This window comes from Phoenix dactylifera, chromosome 16 (assembly GCF_009389715.1).
Source record: "Phoenix dactylifera cultivar Barhee BC4 chromosome 16, palm_55x_up_171113_PBpolish2nd_filt_p, whole genome shotgun sequence".
Lineage (NCBI taxonomy): Eukaryota > Viridiplantae > Streptophyta > Magnoliopsida > Arecales > Arecaceae > Phoenix > Phoenix dactylifera.
The window spans coordinates 32,087-54,337 of NC_052407.1; the positions used below are offsets into that span (position 1 = coordinate 32,087).

Below are 22,251 nucleotides of genomic sequence, written 5' to 3' on the forward strand. Positions count from 1 at the left end.
TTGTTAATTTCAGAGCTAAGCAAAAATCAAAAATAATACTATTGGGTTTCGGATTCGGGTTTCGGATTTCGTGTTCCGGATTTCGGATTGCGGGTTCGGATCTGAACTAGGCCCAAGTTGGGCCCACAAGGGTACTATCCAACTAGGCCCAATCGGACTGGACTGGGCCCAAGTTGGGCCTGCAATGGAACAGGGCCCATCGGCCCATCATTCTGCTCACGGCCCACAGTGGCCTTCTTCTTCACCGAGCTCCCCATGAACAGGGGAGATGGGAGAATGGGAGAGGAAGAAGAAGGGGCCGGCTGGAGGGGGGTCAACCAAGGCGGCCGGGGGCTGTTGCCCGGCCGACGGCCGGCCGACTGTAGTGGCGGCCGGCGGCTTCTGCAGCGACGGGCGTCGAGGGAAAATCGAGTGATCTCAGTTTGGGGCCAAAGCAAAGGAAAGGAAATCAAGCATGTTTTGGCTAGATCGAAGAGCAAAAAGGGAAGAGGGCTTACCGGCGGTCGACGGAGGCGGCGGATCCTGGCCGCAGGTGGCTCGATCCGGCAGCTAGCCGCAGCGACGATGGTGGGGTTTCCAACAGCCAAACTAGATTGAAAAACAGGGGACTATGAGAATCAAAGGAGCTAGGCTCCCGGGGTGGCTGAACTTGATTGGAGTGGTGCATGCGGTCACCGGAGAAAAAGGGAGAAGAGGGAGGAGAGGGTCGGTGGTGGAGCAATCACAGAGGAAGAAGAATGGGGGGTTTTTAATAGGCCCCCAATTCGAACGGTGGACCGCCATGATTCTCGCGGCGGCCGTGATCAGCGGCCGCTCGTGCGGACGTGGAGCGGCCACAAAATGGCCGCGGGGCTGCTGCAGATTGTCCGCGGCACCTCCGCTCCCGTCGCGCTCGGAGAAGGCGGAGGGGGATCGCGTTTGCGATCCCCTGCTCTGCCCCTTCCAAAAGGGGCATTGGGCTGAAGTCGGCTGGGGCTGCCGACTTCAGCCCAATATCTCACATAAGTGGTTTACTTGGGTCCCAAGATTAGTGGCCGAATGGAAGGATTAGACTTGATTTAATGGGGTGGATGGTCTTTGGTTTGAACCCAATTCTGATTTGGGTTTGGAACGTGACAGTGCTTGGATGTGGATGGGGCCTTGGAATCCTAAAGGAAGAAGGATTCTAAGGAGGGCGTGAGCAAAAGCATGGCATGAATCAAGGGTAAGATAAGTTTGGAAAGAATAAGAAAGTCTCACCCTCACTCAATCCAATGGTTGGGAGAAGGGAAGAAGGCATCTCACCAACTTCCTTTAGCCCTTTTGGCGTCGCACCAAGCAAGAAGGACTCTCTCCTTGACGTGAAGCCTCTCATAGTTTCACGAAAAGCAATTGATCAAAATTTGAAATTTATTCTTCTGCCACCTCTATTTATAGAGTAGGAGTTGGATGAACTTGGACACTTACAATTTAATATTTAAAGAACTTCTTCTCTACAGGGACTCCTACTTGGACTAGGACACCTACTTTTATTGGACTCTTCATAATCAAACTATTGATTAAGCCAAATAACATGATTGAACTCCTAATCAATTTTGGACTCCCCATGATGCATGGAATAGAGTCCAAGTTGGCTTGGACTCTTCATGCCTCATGACCAAGAGTCCAACTCAATGAGGACTCTTCATGCCGCATGGGAAAGGAGTCTAATTCTTTTTAGGACTCTTTTCCACTGGATACATGACTCATCACACAACTCTGAAAGTCAATCAGGACCCTTCAATGCCTTGGACTCAATTAATTAGGCGTTGGAACAACTAAACCCAATATGACTTGACTCAATCCTTACATCGACTCAATCTAACATTCAACCCACCTAATATTGGACCCAAACTTCTTAATTCAAGACTCCTAATCAACTTGGACTCTTTAATTGACACATAACTAAGAGCCCAAATTAGCTAGGACTCTTTTACACGACTTATGGACTCAATGTGACTTGACTTATGGACTCATTGTAACTTGACCCATGCACATGCTGCATTATGGTTGCTGGAACTCAGAGAACTCAATGTGCTTTGGTGCTCACCCAAGAAGGAAACTCAATTTCTATACACGCCCCAGGCTTGGGCTCATGCTCCTGCATCAATTTTTTCATGCTGAGAAGAACTGAACTCCATCGAGTTGGGGCTGATTTGAAGAATTCTGCTTCGGGTGGGATTTGCCATTTGGTGCGTGCACGGGTACGGGTTGGTGCGTGCCGGGAGAGCTCTGATGGAACTGAAACTTCAGGCTGATGTGATGACAGGCCGCCAACTGGATGGCCAGGCGTGGATGCGAGTCTAGTGTGCACGGGATGCGGATCCGGTGCACACGGGATGCGAGTTCGGGCGAACGCTGGGAGATGGTGCTACATGCGGCGCTGCAGTTGTGACGCTTGGTTGCAGCCTTGCATGCGGGCATTAGGTGTGGCACCGCATGTGGATCAGTTGGTCGCTGCGTGTGCCTCACTCGGCTTCTCCAAAAAATCAGATTGTTCTCCTTGAGATCATATGGTATCACTTCTAAAATTTCATATCCTAATTCCTTAGAAACCAAAGCATACATGACTCCAACCTCATGGCTACTCTCTTCAAACTTTCTCATGGACAAAACCCTTTGGATTATTAGAGTTTCAGGTGTGAAATCAGTAATCCGAAGTGGTTTTAATACAATTTTCTTATTGGCATGTAACAAGAAATAGCAATTAGAACGACCACTATGCATCGCATGCCTATCAAACAATCAAGGTCTTCCTAGAAGAAGGTAGCATGCCTTCATGGGCAGAACATTACACCACACTTCATTATGGAAATCTTTACCAAGAGAAAAGCTAATCAAACATCTTTGTTTAACAAAAATTGAGGTGTCATCGATCCAACTTATGCGATACGGTTTGGGATGAGGTTTCAGTTTCAGCTTTATCTTTTTCAGCAAATCGTTGGATACGATATTCATGCCGCCCCCGTTGGTGATGATGAGGTTCATGGCCTTATTGTTGTGCTCGATATGGGTGTGGAAGATATTGGTGCGCCTCCAATCTTTTTTCACATCCTCCTCTTGTTTGCTACTCGTAAGGATCTTGCGAACAACATAAATGGGCAGATCTGAGCCGTCGAGCATGCCTTTTCTTCGTTGCCTTCTTCCTCTTCTTCAACATCAGTGGGTTTAGAAGGAATTTCAGAGGTCGCCACGATCTCGTCCTCCTTGTAAACCAACGCGAATCGCTGGTCTTTGGTGGGGCAAACGATAGCAAAGTGCCCTCGACCGCCGCACTTGGGGCAATCATTTTGGCTTCCTCTTTGCAGCATTGGTCCCTTTTCTTTTTTGCTGGATCTTGCTGCTCCTCGCTCCATATTTGGACCTCTATTTGCAGGTGTATCGTATCTCATAAAAGGGGGATTACCTCGGAGACCATCGCCTAATTGATGGATTGGCAGGGCACCGTTGTCGCAACTGTGCCTCCATGCGAAGAGCGAGTTGATATGCCTCTTCGAAATTGAAGATACGAGACATCACCAACTCTCTTCGGATGTCCTCCCTCAGCTCGGATCGGTACCGAGCCCAGGCTTGCCGCTTCGTCTCCGTATCATTGCTGCGAATCGTCAGTTCATGGAATCAGATGGTGTAGTCCTCTATGGATAAACTATCTTGGCGATGCTTTAGAAGATCTTCGAAGAGGGTCTCCTCATAATCAAGAGAAAGAAACTTCTTCAAACGAAGTTTCATCTCTTTTCATTCGGTGATAGGAGGCTGACGAAGGCGATGAAGCCTTTTCTCTACGCTATGCCACCAAACACATGCTTGTCTCTTCAACTTCATCTTCATGAAATGAACCTTCCGTTTGCTGGTCATGTTGTACCACTCAAAATAATCTTCGAGTGACATCAGCCAATCTTGGAAGGCGCTTGGATCCATGCTTTTACTGTAATTAGAAACATCAATACATACCCGTTTCAACGCATCGTCAAAGTCCTCGTGTTTCCGCTGATTTTGCTGCCAATATAGGTTCCCAAAATTAATCTTCATGCGACGATTCATTGGGGGTGGCACTCGGGAACCTCTTGGGTGGTGTTGGGGTGGAGGACCCCTAGGAGAATGGATCTCGGGGTCGGGAACATCTCTTAATGGTGCTTCTGAATTTTCCTGAATGCTCATAGGCGCCATGTTCATCTTCAAGTTTGTTTGGCTTGGAGAAGACGCGCTCTTAAACAGCTTCTATTTTTTGATTCAAGGTAGCAACTTGATGCCGATGTTCCACCATCATCTCAGCCCATTGTCTTTTGTTGTTGTAGGGGCGGCCGCTTCTGGTACTCATGGTAATTTTCACTATGATACCACTTGACGCAATCGGAGATGGATATTGTTGGATTTTTGTGGATAATGGTTAAAACTCTCTCTCTATTTTTTTTCTCTTTTTCCTTGGCAATGACGGCTAGGGTTCTTGGACAGAGAAAGGAGAAAATCTCCAATAGTCGTACTTGTGAATGGTTTGGATATTGCGTGAGAAAAAGAAGGGATATTGCTGAAAACATGAGGGTTGGATGAGAGAGTCTCACTCTCACACAAATCCAAGGAATAGTGTGAAGAAGGATAATGAGTCTCACCATTACCAACTCCTACCAAGACTTGGCGTCTTACCAAGAAAAAAAAAAGGAAAGCATCTCACTTCCTTCACGAGAGAGGCTCTCAAATTTTCTGCAAAACTCTAATCTCTAAATTTTATTCTTCAACCTCTTCTTTATATAGAGTAAGAAGTTGGAAAAATAAAAATTCTTACAACTAGAAATTTAGGACTCAAGCCTTGTGTTGCTTTGAAGGATAAATCCATCTAAGGGTGCACAACCCTAAGGTTCTATGTATTCTATATATACATGTGGTTGGAAATGGTGGGAGAAACCTTTCATCTTTCACGTCCAAGTGAGAGATGTTGACTGTTGTGGCCATGAAACCCAAAACAAGAAGTATCTTGGTACTTTGTTGCAACAACTACATGGATCAAAAACTAATTAATCCATTCTTACAGTTACCCTATGATCTCAAGATCATATTCAATGAAACCATTTTCTACCAGATCCCATAAATCTTGTAAGATAAGCAATGCTTTCATCTTTACAGACCAAAACTGATAATTTTTCCCTTCAAAGATTGGAGTAAAGTAATTGAAAATACTTGCAATGTTACTGACAACAACCATCTGACCTTCTTTTTTTTATTTTTGGATCTCTTATCATACGGCTTGCTCAAAATCGGGCTCGCTCAACTTGCTTGAAACATTGCTTTGATACCATACTCGTTGGTTTTTTAATGATATTTTGCAATGTCTTGAGAGGCGAAGGCAACAAAGCGAGAAAAAGAACAAAGAGAGAGGGTTTGGATGAAAGAAGAATATTATTATTTTTTGGTTGTCTTGTTATTTTCCTCGTCCCACTTCATCCCTTTAAGGATTTGTTTAGTTTGTGGAAAAAAATTTACATCACTAGATTATATTCCCTAAGAAGCTGATGTCTTGGTATATTGTACCTGGGAATATGGTTTTAGTATTTTTTGTTGACCATGAGCAAATGGTATAGAAAGTATATTTTTTAATGTGACTTATGTTTGGTTGAGCATCTACTTTCTTGAAATTTAAAATATCTTTTATGCCCTTCGTAAATTGATTACAAGGAGAAAAAAAAAGACATAAGCCACTAGGATTAAGCATATTTTTGGGAAAAAAATTTATCTTGTTTCTGAATCCATGAGAAAGTGGGTTTTGATGATGTCCATAGGTTCTATTTCCCATAGGGAATGGAAAACTTATTCACATGAGAAGATAACTTTTTCATCACTCTTTTTTGAAATATCGAACCAAATATATATCACTTTGTCAATTTTTTCATTGGCCATACTTACCCCCCTCTTTTTCCCATGAACCAATAGAGTCCAAAATAGAAAAGACAAGTCCAAGTACATTCAAACTCCTAACAACAACAATAAAAAGCTCGACTAGCTTGCACTAAAAATAAGACTCTATTTTTTTTTTGAGTTCAAAAACAATTTAATAAGTTAAGTTTCAAAATAATTTGGATTATACTTCACAATATGGTCCTTTTACATGATCTAAGCCATTCTTGCTTTTGATGTGCATAGCACATACCAAGTGCTAAAAAATGACATCATTCCACTTGCTTAACTTTTCGCTGGGACCTCATCTTCGTTCATGCGGCCAAAACCTGTCTCCCACTGATAAGAACCAGCAGGTGATGTATTGGAGGTTCTTCTAAAATCCCTTCTGATGTGCGGATATTATCTTCCTGGGCTTCTTGAAAAGGTAAAGTGTTTCTTTCATTTGTGGGTTGGTGATATCCCTTAAAGAATAGTGGATATTCAATTGATTGTTCACCAAATCCGGTACCAAATCCAACCATCTTCCAAGGTCTGTATTACGATTTGGTGAATGCTTGGAAGACAAACAAACGTCCTTCCTGCCAACTTTTGATGATGAAATAAGTAGACAAGTTGCTTACCAAACCTCAAGCATCTCTTTTCTCATTTGCTACAAAATAATCTCCTTTGAATGGATATGAAATCAACAATGCGAAGCCTAACTTGTATATATTAAAAGTTGCATGAGACCCGAAATATTCCTCGTAAGAGAGGATTGGTCAAATAATTTAATTGATGCAATCCCACGAAGGTCCATCCCACCCTAAGAAGAAACTTCCACGTTACATCTCACGTTGGTGGTGGTGGTGGAAACAGATGTCCCACCTTTCTAAACCTAATGTAAACCAAGGCAGACTCTTGCTCTTTTCTGGTTGGGAGACCGGTAACCCCAAGTGAAGCAACACGCTACCTCATGTTAGGTACATTTCCATCCTCGTCTCCTCTTCTTTAAAGTCCTTTCAACTGACCATCTCTTCTGGTTCAGTTTTCTATTAACTGGCCGGAAAACTGGTCGTCAACCAATATAGAACCAATATGCATGTATTTAGGCACATGCATGAACTATCTTCTCCTCTCAAACAACAAACTATCCTGAGTACTTAGGCACGTAGATTTTCTTTCCCACAACTGTCTCTCCCTCGTCCTCGTCTTTCACCATTGCTGAAAATGGAGCAATCCCACATCCTCCAGCTTCTAGTACTGCTTGTTATGTTCTTTTTGGCCTCCCAAGTCTATTCCGAGCCAAGAGGCCTTCGCGTCGATCTAATCCATGTTGATTCGAAGGGCAATTACTCCAAGCTTGAGCTGCTGCAACGTGCAGCCCTGCGGAGCAACCACAGAATGGCAAGGTTGATAGCAAAGACGACAAAGGCTGTGGATTCGGGAAGCAAAGTCCAAGCACCAGTCCACGCAGGCAATGGGGAGTTCTTGATGGACTTGGCCATTGGCACTCCTAGCCTGCCTTTCCCTGCCATCCTTGACACGGGAAGCGACCTCATATGGACGCAGTGCAAGCCTTGCACCGACTGCTTCGAGCAGCCTACTCCATTGTTTGATCCGTTGAAGTCATCCACATTCTCTAGGATTCCTTGCTCTAGCGATCTCTGCCAGGCTCTTCCTACTTCCACATGCAAATCCGACTGCAACTACCTATACTCTTATGGAGACTCCTCATCAACCCAAGGTGTTCTGGCAAGCGAGACCTTCGCCTTTGGGTCTACAGCAGTTTCGGACATCGCGTTCGGATGTGGCGACGCAAACCAAGGCGCTGGGTTCTCGCAGGGCTCTGGTCTTGTTGGACTCGGGCGTGGACCCTTGTCCCTGATATCCCAACTAGGCCTCGGCAAGTTCTCGTACTGCCTCACATCTTTAGACGAATCTAAGAAGAGCCCTCTTTTATTTGGCTCTCTAGCCGATTTGGGTGGGGGTGCAGAGAAAGTTCAATCCATACCGCTAGTCAAAAACCCTTCTCAGCCATCCTTCTACTATCTCACTCTAAAAGGGATAACAGTTGGATCAATCAATCTACAAATCCCAAGCTCAACTTTTGAACTGCAAGATGATGGGACTGGTGGCCTGATCATAGACTCCGGTACCTCCATCACCTACTTGGAATTGGCTGGATACAAGATGGTGAGGAAGGCTTTCCTGTCTCAGATGCAATTGCCGGTCGCAGACGGCACCGATATCAGTCTCGATCTTTGTTTCTCACTGCCATCCGATTCATCAACTGTGGAGGTTCCAAAACTTAAATTCCACTTTGATGGTGCTGATTTGGATTTACCGGCAGATAACTACATGATAGTTGATTCAAGCACCGGTTTGCTATGCTTAACAGTTATGCCGTCTCATGGAATGTCAATATTGGGCAACTTCCAGCAGCAGAACATGCAAATTCTATATGATTTGGAGAATGAGAAGTTATCTTTCATTCCAACTCAATGCGATCAGCTGTGAGTTATTTTCTGCTAAGGTTTGGATTTTCTTACTTGATATTGTCTTTTGTCGTTCCTGTGGAACAATGTAAATCTATATTGGCTCATTTGTAGTTGCTGGATTTGTCATAGATCGCATCACCGCCTATGAAATAATACCAGTTTACAGCTCCACGTGTCTTCTGATTGTTAGATTTCACATTGCAATTTATTTTAACGAAAGATATATATATATATATATATATATATATATATATATATATATATATGGAGAATCTTAATAACCATGCTCGTTATTTCCCACCCACATCGTCTAGAATCTTTTGCTGGAAAAAAAGTTTCTCCAATCTGTGCGGATTGACCGTTGATCTGTTTCTTTGGAAACGCCTAAGATCAAGCATGGAGCAATCTTTTTTTTATAAAAGAAATCGCGGCGGCAGCACTGCGATCCGTTGTTGAACACGGAACTTCTACGTAATGGATTTCTTGAAGTGAGACGCCAGTGGGCGGAGGAACGAGTCGCTGAACAGACACTGGAACACCAACAAGGAAATTTTGAAACTAGTATGCCGTGTTAGCAGTCTACCACGGTGGCAAATCAACAAGCCCTTCACAAGTACGACTGTGGGAGATTTCCAACAGAATTGGGATTATATTAATTGTTGCTATTTTGATTTTAATAAAATGAGCTGAAAATATACAATTTAATAAGGCAGGCATGCATGTTCGGATCCAGTTTTAGAAATGATCCATGCGTTATGTATTGATGCACCCCTTATTGATAAGATGTGGTTGGACGGTATAGTATGTATAGGCCTGTGGTGTCCAGGAGTAGCCTGTAATGGGAGGACCTGTTGGATTAATTATGTAAAAGCTACGTCCTCTCTCCACGCCCGCAATTGTTGGAAATTCTAATGATCATGCTTGTCCTGTTGAGAGCCGCCATTTAGTCGGGAAAAAGGAGAGGAAGATCTGCCCGTAGTGTTTGAGAAAATACTTACATGAATACCTTTTGCATGTGCAAACTGCATCAACTACATGGCTGCGATTAACACAGGCATGATTTAATTTAATTTAATTCAGTGTTCTAAATTCTTGTGTATGATCTTTGGAAATTTACATGTGGTATTGGAGCAAGAAACATATGGATTTAGAACCCAAATAGTAACTGAATTAAATTTATTACACTCTTGTTTGAGTGATCTAAATTTGTGTTATGGATTGATCTGAAAATTTGGATTGCAAAAGTTGGGATCAATTTTAGTCGTAAAAATTGCATTATTAATGCAGTTTAAATATGAGAAAATTCGGGTTTAACCAAAAAAAAGGATTGAATATTGGTTTACCCAATATTTGAGATTGATTTTGAACTGAAAAATTATCTTACTCGAAAAAATGTTGCATAATCTTTTTTTTACATAAATCAATTTATTACATTTGTTCGTTTGATGCAAAATTACAACCGGCTATAGTCGGTTTTTATGGCCAATGGTTTTGTGGATTAACTCTTTGATTTTGTTAGTTGAGCTCACTTGCTACGCGAGTGGGTTTGGCCAAATACTGGATGCGAGACTAAAATGCATGGGTCATGAGACCGTGCAAGGTGCATGTGCTCCCCGCACGGGTTATGGGTTCTATATGTTTGGATCTTGGAACCTAAGCTAGCTTTATCTTATAGAAAAATTTGATGCTAGTTAACTCTAGAAAGTTTTGATGTTTATAAACTTTTCTTTTTGAAAACTTTTGATGCTATTAGAAAAATTAATAGTTAAGGTTATTCGCGTCTTAGTGAGAGTAGGAATCTTATATTGGAAACATAAAGAAAAGAATCTCATAGTACTACTTATAAATAACCCATTAGGGCTAATAATGTAATTACTCTTGAGTTATTGATTAGTGAAAATTTTATTGTGGGAATTATTCTTTCTGTGGCTTCACTCTATTCTATCAACACTCTTTTTTGATGGATTACTAAGACTTACAAGAGAGCATATAAGAGTTGTATCCTTAGAGTGGCCAATCAAGATGGTCATCTTGGTCTTGAAAGAGAGTAATCCATCCCTACTATTCTTCCAACTACAATCCGCCCATCTTGGGAATAATCCATCCCTACTATTTTTCCAACTACAATCCGCCCATCTTGGGACATAACCAGCCTGTGGGTTTGTCATTGCCACCTTAGGCTCCGACATCTTATGCCATACGTGCCATAGTAAGGTTTCTACCTCGCCACAAATTAATTACATCGATATACCTTTCTTCCTTTAAATTTTTGGTCTAAGTTCAACACCTTCTAGCGTCAGCTTCCTTCTCCCATTGCTTCTAACATCTACTATGAACCCCTATAAAAGTATTTATTTTCATTCAAAATCTAATGAAACAATAAGAAGAAATAATGAATTAAATAGGACATGTAAAAACAATATTGCTTCATCTCATCATCAAACTAAAATGTCGTATATATATATATATATATATATATATATAATCATGTACTTAAAGAGATTATTTTAAATTTTTTGACCAAAAAAATATATGTAGTAATCATATGAGCATCCTCTTCGGTCTTGGATAACTGGCTAGAGTTGCATGATTCTCAGGGCCTGGATCATCTACCTGCCACTCCTGTATCCAGAGTAGTTTAATTTGTTCATCCAATAGGTAAAAGCCCTGATGCTAATGGTGTGGGACCTACTTTTATCGGATGCCAATAATCAAGCCAACACAAGGATTCAACTAGATCAATTGGCATAAAACAACAACAAACTGCATTCGAGAAGTTCTGAAGGAACCCGATGGGATAGCTAGGTTAAGCTGAAGGGAAAATATCCCGCAAAATCCGATAAAATCGGATGCCAGGTCAGAAAATCAGTTTTAAAATTTTATCTATTTATTTATAACAGGTATAAATAAATAACATAACTATATTATGTTTACCATACCTCGATCCCACAGCGGAAGATGGTCGAGGTACTCTGGAACAGAATCTGGTACAGGGCCAAGTGCTGGATCAGATACTGGATCGGATGCTAGATCTAGTACTGGATCGGGAACTGGATCTGGAACTGGATCTGGTGCCGGATCTGGTACTAGTGGATCTGGTGCTATGCGAGGCCCGGATGTACAGACCCTCTACTTCACACGCACGCCAAGAAATGCAGGAAGGTAGGATGATGTCTGTATAGTGCAAAAACCCTTTTGCAAATAAACCCCAGGAAGAAAAGAATTTCAAAAATTCTTTCTTCCTGTTTCTTTTTTCTTTCTTTTCCTCTTTCTTCCCGTTTCCTTTTTCTCTCTTTTACAGGCTACTCAAAAGATCATGAATCTCCCCTCTCCCTAAATAAAATTTCTAGCTATGAATGAAGAGAAAGCTAGCCTATTTATGGGCAAAGACAAGGCTGAACCAGGAAAGAGAAAACGCCAAGAAGGAAGAGTGAACGCCAAACGTTTCATAATTTTATTGAATTTTTTGAACCGTTTGATTTCAATTAAATCAGTACTATATTAAAGAGGTTTTGAAAACCGAAGAGACACGTCTCTTCGAATCTTCAAATGGTAGCCGAAAAAGGGAAGATCAAGCGGCCTTCGAAGTGTTCGGAAGAAGAAGAAGTAACGCGGTCCACGGGAGAAGTATTTGCAGAAAAAATTGGTCCACTGGACCGAGGAAGAAACCAGAACCAACAAAAAAAAAAACGTGTCATTCAATTAGAGGGGCAAACAAGTAAATTTCCAAATCAAATTTGAATTTTCTTAAATAGGTTAATTCAAATGGGCTGAATCAAATGGGCTTGGGTCCATTATTGGTTCTAAACCAAATTGAAGACCAATTTGAAAGATTTTGGATCCGAAAAAATTCCACATGAATCTGATTCATGTGAACTCCAATTAGTTCAATTTTCAGATCAATCCAAGTCACACTTGGAATAGAATAAATATGGAATAAATTCTAATAAAATCATCATTAAGCCCAATTACATTCATTTGAATCCAATTCAAAACCAAACTCAACAAATGAGTCCAAATCAATTTCAATTACATTAATTGAAACTTGATTAAGCTAGAATACAGACATAATTAAATACACATCCATGAAATTCAGTATGCACCTCATGTTCAGTGCTAGCTGAACATAGACAAAACCAAATCTCAAATGACCCACAATTTAATTCTCAATTAAATTGGATCAAGTCCTTCCTACTTAACTTGACTTATGTGCGTGACTCCAATAGGTTCGAACACTAAGCCGGTAGTACATGAACCACTTCATGCACTAATCGAGGTGACCATCTAGCAATGATACCCGATGTCCGAATAGGTCGAATATGCAAAGCAACATTCAAGAACCCATTCATATGGTTACCGCATAATTCATCCTTTTGACCAACGATGCTCAAGATGTCCTAAAGTGAACTGTCACACTTGGGTCCGGTCATCCATATTGTATTTCAATTAATTAAATTCAAGTGACCAATCACTTGGTTTACCCTGGCCAAGGTTTTACTAAATTGAAACACAGCGAAACATCAACTCCTATAATCTGGAGCGGTCAATCCCTTCTTGACTCATACACAGACTTCACGAGTACTTAACTGCACCCAGCAACTTTTCAATATCTGAATTAGAAATTCAGATCGTTCAGTGCCAAAGTACAGTGAGTTGCTTGCAAGTCACCGTGATAGTCTCAGGTCTAAGGGATACTTATGCCCATATGCTTTGTGAGCTAACTCCTGACAGTGGAGTGCTCAACAGGTGAGTCACTGTTCAGCGACGATGTACTCCTACATCTCACCTATATGCCATACCAGTGTCTCCACACTCCTTGGTTAAGAGGACAACCAACTAAATGGCATACAACGACCTATACTTGACATAGCTATTGTCCAATTAATAGCTTGTCATTTGGTCGCGAACCAATTTAAGGACTAAATGATAAAACCTCCTTTATCCACTAAATTAGTCCTAAGGACTTCATCACAATACACAGGAGTTCCTATTTGAAGATGCAACACTTGTGATGAAAAGAATGCCAGAATAGATTTTATTATTCATTAAATAAAACATATACATTATTCTTACAATAAAAATTGGCTTTGGGATACAATTCCCAACAACTCTCACTTGAACTAAAGCCAATTTGTACAGTATCTAATACCCATCTTCGATTTGTGATAATCGAACTCCTTTACAGCAAGGGCTTTAGTGAATGGGTCAGCTAAGTTTTCCTTTCCATCGATCTTATGAAGATTGATGTCACCTCGTTCCACAATCTCTCGTACAAGGTGGTAGCGACGCAAAATGTGCTTGGTCTTATGGTGAGACTTTGGTTCCTTCGCTTGTGCAATAGCTCCAGTGTTGTCACAGTACAAAAGAACTGGACCGTTGATTGAGGGAACCACACCAAGTTCATTGATAAACTTTTTTATCCAAATAGCTTCCTTTGCGGCATCTGATGCAGCAATATATTCTACTTCACATACTGAATCGGCTAGTGAATGCTGCTTGGAACTTTTCCAGCAGATTGCTCCTCCATTAAGGGTAAATACATAACCTGACATACTCTTACTGTCATCATGATCTGACTGAAAACTAGAGTCTGTAAACCCCACAAGTTTTAAATCAAATTCTCCATATATTAACCATTGATCCTTAGTATTTCTTAAATACTTTAGGATGGTTTTCACCACCTTCCAATGGTTCTCACCCGGATCAGACTGATACCTACTCGCTACTGCTAGTGAGTAAGCAATATCCGGTCTTGTACATGTCATGGCGTACATGATAGAACCTATTGCAGAAGCATATGGGATTCTACTCATACGCTCTCTCTCTTCGGAAGTTGTCGGACAATCTTTCTTAAAGAGAGAAATTCCTTGGCCTATCGGAAGATAGCCCTTCTTGGAATTCTCCATATTGAACCGCTTCAACATAGTGTCGATGTACGTGGATTGGGACAATCCAAGCAACCTCTTAGATCTATCTCTATAGATTTTCATCCCTAGGATGTAGGATGCTTCTCCCAGATCCTTCATGGAGAACTGTGATGACAGCCAGAGTTTCACATTTTGTAATGCAGGAATGTCATTCCCAATTAAAAGAATGTCATCCACATACAACACAAGAAATGTGATCACTGAACCGTTAGCCCACTTGTAGACACAAGGTTCTTCTTCGTTCTTAACGAAGCCATATGTTTTGATAGTTTTATCGAAACGTATGTTCCAACTTCGAGAAGCTTGCTTAAGTCCATAAATGGACTTTTGTAGCTTGCATACTTTGAACTCGTCTATGGATGTGAAACCCTCAGGTTGTATCATATACATCTTTTCTTCCAGCTCTCCATTTAGAAAAGCTGTTTTCACATCCATTTGCCAGATTTCATAATCCATATATGCTGCTATAGCTAGCATGATCCGAATAGATTTTAGCATTGCCACAGGAGAAAAAGTCTCGTCATAATCGATACCATAACGTTGACGATACCCCTTGGCAACCAGACGGGCTTTATAGGTCTCTACCTTTCCGTCTGCGCCTCTCTTTCTCTTGAAGACCCATTTACACCCTATGGGTTTTATCCCTTCAGGTAGATCAACTAGTGTCCATACACTATTGATTTCCATGGATTCCATTTCGGATCTCATGGCATTAAGCCATAACTCAGAGTCGGACCTCTGCATAGCATCCATATAGGTAATCGGATCCTCATTGTTCTCATCAAGCTCAATGGGATCTGCGTCTTGGACCAAGAAACCATAGTATCTGTCCACTTGACGCGGTACTCTACCTGATCGCCTTAATGGTGCTTCTACATTGGGCTTCGGGTTTGATCTAATCGAATTCGGTTCTGTGGGTTCAGTAGTTTGTGTTAAATCTTCCATCTGCTGAGCTTCACTAAGTTCAACCTTAGAGGCAACAATTCCTTCACTAAGAAATTCCTTTTCCAAAAAGGTTGCCTTAAGTCCTACGAACACCTTTTGTTCATTAGGAAGGTAGAAGTCATAACCCCTAGTTTCCTTGGGGTACCCTACAAAATAACACTTATCAGATCTAGGACCAAGTTTGTCAGTTTGAGAACGTTTAACATAAGCCGAACATCCCCAAACCCTAAGGTATGAAAGTGTCGGCTTACGCCCAGTCCATATCTCATATGGAGTCTTCTCAACAGACTTACTTGGAACCTTATTTAGTATTATACACGCAGACTCTAAAGCATAACCCCAAAAAGATACAGGCAGACTAGTAAATCCCATCATGGATCGAACCATGTCTAACAGAGTTCGATTCCTTCTTTCGGATACACCATTGTGCTGAGGTGTTCCTGGAGGGGTCCATTGTGAGAGAATCCCATTCTCCTCTAGATAAGTCAAGAAATCACCAGAAAGGTATTCTCCTCCTCGGTCTGACCGAAGGATCTTAATACTCTTTCCAGTCTATTTTTCTACTTCATTATGAAATTGTTTGAACATTTCAAATGATTCCGACTTATGCTTCATCAGATAGACATACCCATACCTGGATAGGTCATCTGTGAAGGTTATGAAGTAGGCATAACCACCTTTGGCACTTACATTCATAGGTCCACATACATCAGTATGTATGAGGCCAAGAACATCGCTGGCTCGTTTACCCTTTCCAGAAAAAGGTGACTTGGTCATCTTACCCAGAAGACAGGATTCACAAGTTGGCAATGATTCACAATCATTGATTTCTAAAATGTCCTGTTGGGCTAACCTGTTTATCCTGTTTTTATTTATGTGACCTAACCGGCAATGCCACAAATAGGCTTCATTGACATTATCTAACTTAGGGCGTTTATTAGAGGTGTACATTACATTCACAGGCAGTGATAGAGTATAAATGTCATATTTCAATTGTCCACGAAAAATTTTAATACCATTCAAAATGATATCACAAAAATTTTCTTTTATTGATAAACAATAACCATTTTTGGCCAAAAGGCCTACAGAGATGACATTCATTAAAAATGTTGGACAATAATGACAATCATCTAATATGACTACTCTAGATTCAAAAACAAGCTGAATGACTCCTAAAGCTAGGACTGGAACTGATCTTCCATCTCCAACGTTCAGGAATCTCTCGTCATTCTTGAATCTTCTACTAACTTGAAGTCCCTGCAATGAATTGCAAATACTAATTGGACTTCCGGTATCCAATACCCAAGTGGTAGAATCATAAATTGAAAAATTATAAGGTGTTATCATATAATTACCTTGTGCAGCAACTGTTTGCTGCTTTTTCTTCTTAGGCTTGTTTGGATCAAGGGACGCTATATAAGCCGGACAGTTCCGCTTCCAATGACCCATCTTCTTACAGAAGAAGCACTCTGCCTTGCTCTTATCGGCTTTATGCTTCTTAGTCTGGCTGGGCTTAGAGACCCCAACACGAGCTTTCTGCACCTTCTTCTTCTTTCCTTTCTTAAAGAAAGAAAGTCTTGCAGAAGTCCCACCTACCACATTCACCGACTCCTTTTTGAGTTGGTGATCCTTCTCATAGGTCTGCAGTAAACCTAGCAAACCATGATAAGATACTTCAGGTTTAGTCAATCTATAATGACTAAGGAAGGTCAGGTAGGACTTGGGAAGTGAATTCAAAATGGCATCCTTGCCCAATTGCTCGTACAAAGGAAAGCCAAGTTTACTTAGGCGATCGATTTGTTCGACCATGTACAGTACATGATCGGTGACCGATGCCCCTTCCCTCATGCGGGCATTGAATATAGCGCAGGAGGTCTTATGTCGTTCAACATCATCAGGTGTGCCGAAAGACTCCTTCAACATTTGAAGGATTTCGACTGGCTGCGCTTCCTCGAATTTACGACTAAACTCGTCATTCATTGAGGCCCTCATGATGCAACGCACTGTAGTGCGATCGTTGAGCCACTTCTGATAAGCGTCTCTGATTGCACGTGGTGCATCGGCTGCAGGTTCCTCAGGTGCAGGATCCGATATCACATACAGGATCCGCTCATGCTCTAATACTATTTTCATCTTTCGATACCAGCTATCGAAGTTAGGTCCATTAAGCTTATCATTGTCTAATAGTGTTCGGAGGGATAATGAGTTAGCCATATCTGAAAAATAAAGGAAAAACCCAACTAATCAGTATATGATTTATTTAATCCTAAAGACTTGGACTTTAGTCTAAAGTTTTCTCCCACTATTTTAATCGAATTGATAGCCTCTACCTTTAATTCGAGGAATTACTTTAATTCCCTAGTGGGTACTAGAATCCGCATAGACTGCATGCGGGCCCGAGGAAGGCTCGGCCAACCCATGTGCATCTAAGGGTAGGTACATTACCAATTATTTCTCTAAACAATTTCTAGCAATCAATTTTGCCCCAAGTGGTAATCAGTAGGCGGAGGCCTCCACTAAAAATCCTGGTTAGGTCCAACCATTAATGAACTAACTCGATGATACTACCTAATGTATGATCAGGCCCGAGGAAGGCTCGGCCAACCTAATCACAATTAGATAGCTCAAAAAGCTATCATATAATGAAGGATAATTCTATTATTTAGAGGAACACCAGACGGAAGCGTCCTGCATGTTCAACTATAATATTGGACCTATTATCATTCACCTTAATGGGAGGCTATGATCTAGTTATCTATATAACTTTTGTTGGAATATTTCAAAATTCCGAGTCTGCCCTTCTCTCTCTTTTGTCTTTTTGTCTAGTGTACTTTCTTTAGTCCCACATTGGAAAGGAACAAAACTCAAAAGATCTTTATATAGTATTCAACATTTTAACTTGGTGAAGCAAAGAAAGAAAGTAGCCCACGCGCGCATGAGCCCAATGGAGGTCCAAGCCAAAATTGGCGAATCCGATCCGGAAACGTTTAACCGGGCGCGTTGCGATTATCACGCGCAGGGGGACCCCCCCCCCCCCCCCCCGCGGGTGTGGGCTTGAGCCAGGTTTCTTTTTGCCGTTTTATTTTTTGAATTGTTTTGAATAAAACGTCGCGTCTTTAAAACAGCTCTTTGGTTATCTCTTGATAAAACGTCGCGTCTTTAAAAACACCTCTTTCATAAAACGACGTGTCTTTTAAATACGCCTCTTCATTTCTTTTTAAACCCTATCAGATCCGATAGAGTAATCTAATCTAACCTATCCTCTCTCTGTTTCCGAAAGCCTCTCTGTTTCTTGTTCCCGAGAAGAGTCTCCCTGTTTTCTTCTCTGTTGTCATTCCAAGAGCGCGGTTCTGGGCTGTTCGACCGTCACTTCATCTGCGAGTGTACGCTTGGAGTGATCCAGTTGTTGTATCCTGGAGGATAGGCCGCCATTACCTGCTACACCGAGATTCAATCTCCGAGGGGCGCGATCTATTCTTAAGGACAGTGAAATCACGCCTCAACTGATAAGTTCTTCCTTCTTTCATCTATTATTTTTCTTACAATCTTAAGAATAGATCGGCATGGATTCTGCTATGATTACTGCTAGATCAATTCCTGATACTTCTAAAATTGAGAGTTTCAATGGTATGTATTTTAAGAGATGGCAAGAACGTGTTTATTCTGCATTGGATATGCTTAATTTTGCTCAGTATTTAAATCAGTCAAAACCGATAGAAGGGTCTGAAGATTTTGACACTAAATTCAAAGAGTGGGAACATGGAAATAAAATCTGTAGACACACAATTCTGAGTACACTGTCCAATGAACTTTTTGATGTCTACTGTTCATACAAAGAAGCTGCAGAAATTTGGGAAAATCTGAATAAAAAATATGTGTTAGAAGATGCTGGAGTACAGAAATATGCTATAGGAAATTTTCTGCACTTTCAAATGTCTGAGGATAGGGATGTGTCATCACAAATCCATGATTTTCATAGGCTGGTTACTGATCTTAAAAATGAAGACATAATACTTCAAGAAGTTTTCCTAGCCGGCTGTTTGATTGAAAAATTACCTGAGTCTTGGAAAAATTATAAAAATAGCATGAAGCACAAAAGGAAACATATGACTCTTGAAGATGTTATTGTTCATATTAGAATAGAAGAACAAAATCGAGTCAGAGACCGAGAACAATTGGCCAAGGAAATGACTTCAAAAGCCAATGTAATAGTCAGCAAACTAGGTGGGTCTCGTTCAAAGTCCAAGAAGCCTTATCTCAAAAATGATAAGAAACCTAAGTTCCAAGGTCCAGGTTTTAAAAGAAAAGGAACTTGTTTTGTTTGTGGAAAACCTGGACATTATGCTAATCAATGCAGGTTTAGAAAAAGGAATGATATATCTGCTAAACCAAATGCTAACTTGGTGGAGACAGATATTATTGCAGCAGTTGTGTTTGAAACCAACATGGTTATGGGAGCAAAGGACTGGGTGGTAGACTCTGGGGCTACCAGACATATTTGTGGAAATAGAAGTGCGTTTACTTCCTACACTCCATTGAATGAAGGCGAGGAACAAGTGTTCATGGGTGATTCGAGACCCTCGCCAGTGGTTGGCAAAGGAAAAGTACTCCTCAAGCTAACATCAGGAAAAGTCCTTTCCCTGAATGATGTGCTGCATGTTCCTAATATCCGTTGGAACTTAGTATCTGTTTCTTTATTAGGAAAGGCTGGAGTTAAAGTGTATTTTGAGTCTGATAAAATTGTAATGACTAAGAACAATGTTTTCATTGGGAAGGGTTATTGTAACCAGGGTTTATTTGTCTTGAATGTAACCGAAACTATGAATGAAAATGCATCATCTTTTGCTTATTTGATTGATTCTGTTGATGTATGGCATGGTAGATTAGGACATGTTAATTTTTCTTATATCAAGAAAATGAAAGACCTAGGCTTGTTAAATAATATTATCTTTGGAAATGTGAATGATAAATGTGAAGTATGTGTAGAATCTAAATCTACTAAAAAGAGTCATAAGTCAATAGAAAGAGAAACTGAATTACTTGGATTAATACATTCTGATTTAGGAGATTTGAAAAACACTCCAACTAGAGGAGGAAAAAGATTTTACATAACTTTTATTGATGATTATTCTAGATACACTAAGGTATATCTACTTAGGACGAAAGATGAAACTTTTGAAAAATTTCAGCAATATGTTACTGAAGTAGAAAATAAATTTAATAAGAAAATTAAAAGAATAAGGACTGATAGAGGAGGAGAATATGAGTATAATCTCTTCAATAAATTTTGTGAAGATAAAGGTATAATCCATGAGATTACCCCACCATATTCTCCTGAATCTAATGGAGTTGCTGAACGTAAAAATAGAACTCTAAAAGAAATGATGAATGCTATGTTAATAAGCTCAGGAGTACCTCTTTATTTGTGGGGGGAAGCTATTCTTTCTGCTTGTCACATTCAAAATAGAATACCTTATAAAAAATCTGGTAAGACACCCTATGAGTTTTGGGAAGGTCATGTACCTAACCTTACATATCTTAAAGTGTGGGGGTGTTTGGCCAAAGTTCTATTACCTGAACCAAAGAAAAGAAAGTTGGGACCTAAAACCTTTGATTGCTTATTTATTGGTTATGCATTAAATAGTGCTGCTTATAGATTCTTGGTATTGAAATGTGAATCTAATATTATGGAACCCAACACTATAATAGAATCTAAAAATGCTGATTTCTTTGAACATATCTTTCCTATGAAACTAGGTAAAGAAAAAATTGACTCTCAGTCTCATAATAAACAAGAAAAGGAGGCACATGAAAATTATGAAATTGATTTAAGAAGAAGTAAAAGAACTAGAAAAGAGAAAAATTTTGGAAATGATTTTTACACCTTTCTTGTTGATAATGAACCTCAAACTTATAAAGAAGCAATAACTTCAGCTGATGCACCTTTTTGGAAGGAGGCTATTAATAATGAAATAGAGTCTATTATGTCTAATCATACATGGACCTTAGTTGATTTGCCTCCAGGTGCTAAATCAATTGGAGAATTAAATCAATTGGAGAATCCATGCCGAACTATTCATAATTTAGTAATTCACCAAATGGATGTAAAAACTGCATTCTTGAATGGAGAATTAGATGAAGAAATTTACATGGAACAACCTGAAGGTTGTGTTGTTCCTGGTAATGAGCACAAAGTTTGTAAATTAGTAAAATCCTTATATGGATTAAAACAAGCACCTAAACAATGGCATGAAAAATTTGATAAAGTATTGGTATCTAATGGCTTTCTAATTAATGAGGCTGATAAGTGTGTTTATAGTAAGGTTGTTAATAATGTTGTTGTGATCATATGTTTGTATGTTAATGATATGCTTATAATGGGAACTGATTTGAATATAGTTATAGATACTAAGAAATTTTTAGCTTCAAATTTTGATATGAAAGATATGGGTGAAGCTGATGTAATTCTTGGGATTAAAATAACAAGAAGTTCTAATGGACTTATGCTATCACAAGAACACTATATTGAAAAAATTTTAAGAAAATTTGAGCATTATGATAGTAAACCCGTATCTACTCCATATGATGCTAGTATACATTTAAGGAAAAATAAAGATAATGGTATTTTACAAATAGAATATGCTCGCATCATTGGTAGTTTAATGTTTTTAGTTAACTGCACTCGTCCTGATATTGCTTATGCAGTAGGAAGATTAAGTAGGTATACTCATAATCCTAGTAAGGACCATTGGAGTGCTGTTCATAGAGTACTAAGGTACTTGAAAGGAACCATTAATTATGGTTTGTTATATCGTGGATTTCCAGCTGTACTAGAAGGGTATAGTGATGCAAATTGGATCTCTGATTCAGATGAGATGAAATCCACGAGTGGATATATCTTTACTCTTGGTGGGGGTGCAGTATCTTGGAAATCATCCAAGCAAACATGCATCGCTCGGTCTACAATGGAGTCCGAGTTTATTGCCTTAGAAAAG

General features: G+C 40.2%; 1 protein-coding gene across 1 annotated transcript; it reads left to right on the top strand.

Annotated features, from left to right (window-relative positions):
• The first annotated feature begins 6,843 nt into the window (after nt 1–6,843).
• On the top strand, nt 6,844–8,573 carry LOC120113373 (aspartic proteinase nepenthesin-2-like). The gene has a single exon (XM_039134512.1). The coding sequence runs from the start codon at nt 7,114–7,116 to the stop codon at nt 8,401–8,403; it is 1,290 nt and encodes a 429-aa protein (XP_038990440.1). The 5' UTR covers nt 6,844–7,113; the 3' UTR covers nt 8,404–8,573.
• The last annotated feature ends 13,678 nt before the right edge of the window (nt 8,574–22,251 follow it).

Bases quoted from the DNA above. Each gene is read 5' to 3' on its own strand.
- LOC120113373 (XM_039134512.1), top strand. From the start codon at position 7,114: ATGGAGCAATCCCACATCCTCCAGCTTCTAGTACTGCTTGTTATGTTC.